The 5,000-nt window shown below is 40.7% G+C and overlaps 1 protein-coding gene across 1 annotated transcript in view; it reads left to right on the top strand.

Moving 5' to 3' along the window:
* Positions 1 to 5,000, top strand: part of LOC138001146 (cubilin-like) — a 43,652-nt gene that overhangs the window by 4,525 nt on the left and 34,127 nt on the right. Inside the window, exons 4-10 of the mRNA XM_068847808.1 lie at positions 588 to 739; positions 847 to 870; positions 1,868 to 2,069; positions 2,385 to 2,726; positions 3,642 to 3,793; positions 3,901 to 3,924; positions 4,934 to 5,000. The exon at positions 4,934 to 5,000 is cut by the window's right edge and continues 135 nt beyond it. Coding sequence (XP_068703909.1) covers positions 588 to 739; positions 847 to 870; positions 1,868 to 2,069; positions 2,385 to 2,726; positions 3,642 to 3,793; positions 3,901 to 3,924; positions 4,934 to 5,000 — 963 coding nt within the window. The remainder of the gene's footprint in view (positions 1 to 587; positions 740 to 846; positions 871 to 1,867; positions 2,070 to 2,384; positions 2,727 to 3,641; positions 3,794 to 3,900; positions 3,925 to 4,933) is intronic.

Genomic DNA, 5,000 nt, shown 5'->3' with positions numbered 1-5,000 from the left:
AGGGCTATTTTGAATAAAAACAAAAGAATATTTAAATGGCGGCCATATTGGAATAAGGTGTATGGACGAGAGCGTCTGAGGTAAGTGAAAATCAATCGCAGATTGCCAGCAATTTACACCACGTTTCTTAACAGTTTGGTACAATTTAAATTTCCAAGAAAGTTTGCCAACTTGATTCACTGAGTACCTAGATTAATGTAAAGGTAAAGGTAACTTGCTTCGAGCCTTAGTGGTGGGCCCTCAGGCCAGCGCTTATCTCCGGTTACTGAAGCATGAAGCGACTAAGGAGTATTGCTACTCCCCCCTGGATGGGATGCTATTCCATCGCAGGGTTACCCCCAGCATTAAAGTTACGGGTATTCATTTTTTCACCTGGGTGTCTTGCCCAAGAACACAACATAATGACCCGGCCAGAACTCGAACCCAGACCGCTCGATCCGGAGTCCAGCGCGCTAACCGTTAGGCCACCGCACCTCCCACGAGTACCTGGATTTCGCTCTCAACAATCCCCCATGGGCTAGTCATTAACCAATAGCAAACTTTGTATTTTCTAATTATTGCATACCCTGTTTTGCTCGCATGTGTAGATGCGCAACCCTGTCAGAATGAAAATATCACAAGCTGGACGGGTGATATTTACTCTCCCGACTACCCAGCATATCAGTCAAATTTGGACTGTTATTGGTTGCTTCAAGTTGCCAAGGGAAATTTGGTTGAGATCAACTTTCAAGATTTCTCGGTAGGAAATGAAATGATTCTATTTTCAGAGTCCTTAACTTCAATTAACATTCATTTGCTGTGACTCTAGCTCGAATTATAATAATGAAATATTTTTTTCTCTTTCAGATGACCAGCTTTACTGATGACTCGGTAGAAATTCTTTGCCTGCTTTCTAACTTTAATTTATGTTTAGATGAGCTTCAATTTTCGTTTTCCGTTGGACTAATATATGGGGGAATAGTTAAGAACTATTCACCGATGTTGAGGTGGCTAGTGGTAGATATTTACCTTGCCGCTTCACGGTGACCACTAGCCGCCAACATTGAGTTGAATAGTTGTTTTAGTATATACTAAGACAGTGGGATAATATAGCACAGAAACGTGATTTTGGCTCATTTACTCCTGCAACGATTACAATTTTCCAGGTGCAAATCCCTCGGGAGGTGTTCGGAGGTTAACAGCAAAGGATATTCGGAGTTGAGTAGCAAATCAGGGCGTGCCTTTAACGCTATCCACTGTTTAAGTATATACTAGAAATGATTATTTCAGTATCCATCGACCTTCTTTTCTTTGTTATATGCACGCTTTTCCTGGTATAGGCATAGTTATTCATATGAAGGAAATGATATATGAAATGAAACATATATTGAACTGTAGATATGAAATGAAGTGAAGTTATGATCCTCGCAATTATGAACGCAATTACGTAAAAAATCCTGGAAAATTCAGACTTCAACGCGGCTTGAACCCGTGTCCTCGTGATACCGGTGCGACACAATAACCAACTGAGCTGTAAAGCCACTGACGTTAGGAACTGATCATTCGTGGATTCAAATGTTCCAGTGATGAATGAATCAATGAACAAAATGATATAGCAATTGCTAAAACTGCGTTCATAACTGCGAGGATCATAACTTCCATTCAGTTCTTCATATGTTTGTCGAATCATGTCAAGTGAGCTGGAAACCAAAGGGCTTTAATCGGTCAGGCTTTGGGGCTCTAAATGTACTCGAAAACTGCATACACAGTTAGCCAATCATGAACAAATAGGTTTGTCACACAGACAACAAGTAGTCTTTCCAAGCCAATCAGCGTTGGTAATTTCGACCTTTAACAATTTGTCTTTGTGCTCTCTGTTCAATTATAGGCGGAGAAAAATGGAAGCTGCCCCAATGACTACGTTGAAATATTGGACGGCTCATATGGGAGCACAAACCGCATCGCTAAGCTATGTGGCTTTTCCCTTCCTGTTGACGGAAGAGTGTTTCGTTCCAACAGTAACTTTTTACTTCTTCATATGCACACAGACAATGAAATCAGTAATCGTGGGTTCGTTGCAAGACATAGTGGTATGTGTGTTTCCCAGCCATTACCCTTAATTAATTAATTAATTAATTAATTAATTAATTAATTAATTAATTAAGGTTAAGAGCAATGTTGCACAGTTTGAGACAATTCCGATACACATTGGCGATTAGATGGAACACAACACTCCAGTAACTAAAATATTGTGAAACACCAAGCATGCATACATAGCTAAAACGGGACGAGATTGGATCGGATAGTTAATATTTGGGTGATACTAAACGAGCTTGGTGTGATATATTAAAGTTTGCTTCCCAGAGAGCGCCCTAATTTATATTTCGAATTATGTTTGTATTAAGGTGTCTGTCAAGTAAACCTTACTGCTGTCTCAGGAACAATTATGTCTCCAAATCACCCAAATGACTATCCAAGCAGTATACAGTGTGTGTGGCTGATTGATTTGGGTCTCGGATATGATATCACGCTGACTTTCCATAAGTTTGAATTAGAAAAGAAAGAGGATTGCTCCTACGACTGGGTCTCAGTACGAGAAGGAAACACTGATACGTCACCGGAAGTGATACACGTGTGCGCTGATGTGCTGCCTCCTACCATAACAAGTAAAGGCCCAATGAGGATTTATTTTAAGACGGATACAGACAATGAATTTGCAGGATTTTATATGACCTACGAAGCACAAGGTAGAATGCGCGAGAAAAGCAAGAAAAATTGTCAGTTAGTATACTTTGGGGTTGTGCGTCGATCATTGTCATACATAGGAACTAGGAATGAAACTATGATCACCGTCCTCTGAAACAAGTCGCTGATATATATATTATATTATATTATATTATATTATATACAAGGTTAATTTGGGAACAGAAATCAGCACAACTTAGTGATTAAGTGAAAATGTGACGTAGCCAGGAATCGAACCTGGGTCTCCCGATCACCGGTCGGATGCCTTAACCACTCGGCCACTGAACCAACCACACTGTAATCCTGCAATCAGGATCACGTCACTACTCTCCGGTCGATCGGTGATGCACGGCCAAATCCCCCAGAAAATTAACTAAGTACAGTAGAGTAGGGAGGGTTAATTACTTAAAATCACCAGCCTATTCCCGTTTGGATGGCGATTCACTAGGCATTCCTGAGAAATACAAACAGACAAGGTTAATTTGGAAAAATTAACCTTGACTTGATTCACTGAGTACCCAGATTAAGGTGAAGGTAAAGGTAAATTGCTTCGAGCCTTAGTGGTGGGCCCTCGGGCCAGCGCTTATCTCCGGTTACTGAAGCATGAAGCGACTAAGGAGTATTTCTATTTCCCCCTGGATGGGATGCTAGTCCATCGCAGGGTTACCCCTAGCATTAAATTTACGGGTATTCACTTTTTCACCTAGGTGTCTTGCCCAAGAACACAACACAATGACCCGGCCAGAACTCGAACCCAGACCGCTCGATCCGGAGTCCAGCGCGCTAACCGTTAGGCCACCGCACCTCCCACGAGTACCTGGATTCGCTCTCAACAATCCCCCATGGGCTAGTCATTAACCAATAGCAAACTTTGTATTTTCTAATTATTGCATACCCTGTTTTTCTCGCATGTGTAGATGCGCAACCCTGTCAGAATGAAAATATCACAAGCTGGACGGGTGATATTTACTCTCCCGACTACCCAGCATATCAGTCAAATTTGGACTGTTATTGGTTGCTTCAAGTTGCCAAGGGAAATTTGGTTGAGATCAACTTTCAAGATTTCTCGGTAGGAAATGAAATAATTCTATTTTCAAAGTCCTTAACTTCAATTAACATTCATTTGCTGTGACTCTAGCTCGAATTATAATAATGAAATATTTTTTTCTCTTTCAGATGACCAGCTTTACTGATGACTCGGTAGAAATTCTTTGTCTGCTTTCTAACTTTAATTTATGTTTAGATGAGCTTTAATTTTCGTTTTCCGTTGGACTAATATATGGGGGAATAGTTAAGAACTATTCACCGATGTTGAGGTGGCTAGTGGTAGATATTTACCTCGCCGCTTCACGGTGACCACTAGCCGCCAACATTGAGTTGAATAGTTGTTTTAGTATATACTACGACAGTGGGATAATATAGCACAGAAACGTGATTTTGGCTCATTTACTCCTGCAACGATTACAATTTTCCAGGTGCAAATCCCTCGGGAGGTGTTCGGAGGTTAACAGCAAAGGATATTCGGAGTTGAGTAGCAAATCAGGGCGTGCCTTTAACGCTATCCACTGTTTAAGTATATACTAGAAATGATTATTTCAGTATCCATCGACCTTCTTTTCTTTGTTATATGCACGCTTTTCCTGGTATAGGCAAAGTTATTCATATGAAGGAAATGATATATGAAATGAAACATATATTGAACTGTAGATATGAAATGAAGTGAAGTTATGATCCTCGCAATTATGAACGCAATTTTAGCCGTGATTACGTAAAAAATCCTGCAAAATTCAGACTTCCACGCGGCTTGAACCCGTGTCCTCGTGATACTGGTGCGACACAATAACCAACTGAGCTGTAAAGCCACTGACGTTAGGAGCTGATCATTCGTGGATTCAAATGTTCCAGTGATGAATGAATCAATGAAAGAAATGATATAGCAATTGCTAAAACTGCGTTCATAACTGCGAGGATCATAACTTCCATTCAGTTCTTCATATGTTTGTCGAATCATGTCAAGTGAGCTGGAAACCAAAGGGCTTTAATCGGTCAGGCTTTGGGGCTCTAAATGTACTCGAAAACTGCATACAGAGTTAGCCAATCATGAACAAATAGTTTTGTCACACAGACAACAAGTAGTCTTTCCAAGCCAATCAGCGTTGGTAATTTCGACCTTTCACAATTTGTCTTTGTGCTCTCTGTTCAATTACAGGCGGAGAAAAATGGCAACTGCCCCAATGACTACGTTGAAATATTGGACGGCTCATATGGGAGCACAA

This window comes from Montipora foliosa, chromosome 4 (genome assembly GCF_036669935.1).
Source record: "Montipora foliosa isolate CH-2021 chromosome 4, ASM3666993v2, whole genome shotgun sequence".
NCBI lineage: Eukaryota > Metazoa > Cnidaria > Anthozoa > Scleractinia > Acroporidae > Montipora > Montipora foliosa.
The sequence above is the reverse complement of the archived record's forward strand: the minus strand, read 5'-3'. Positions and strand labels throughout refer to the sequence as shown.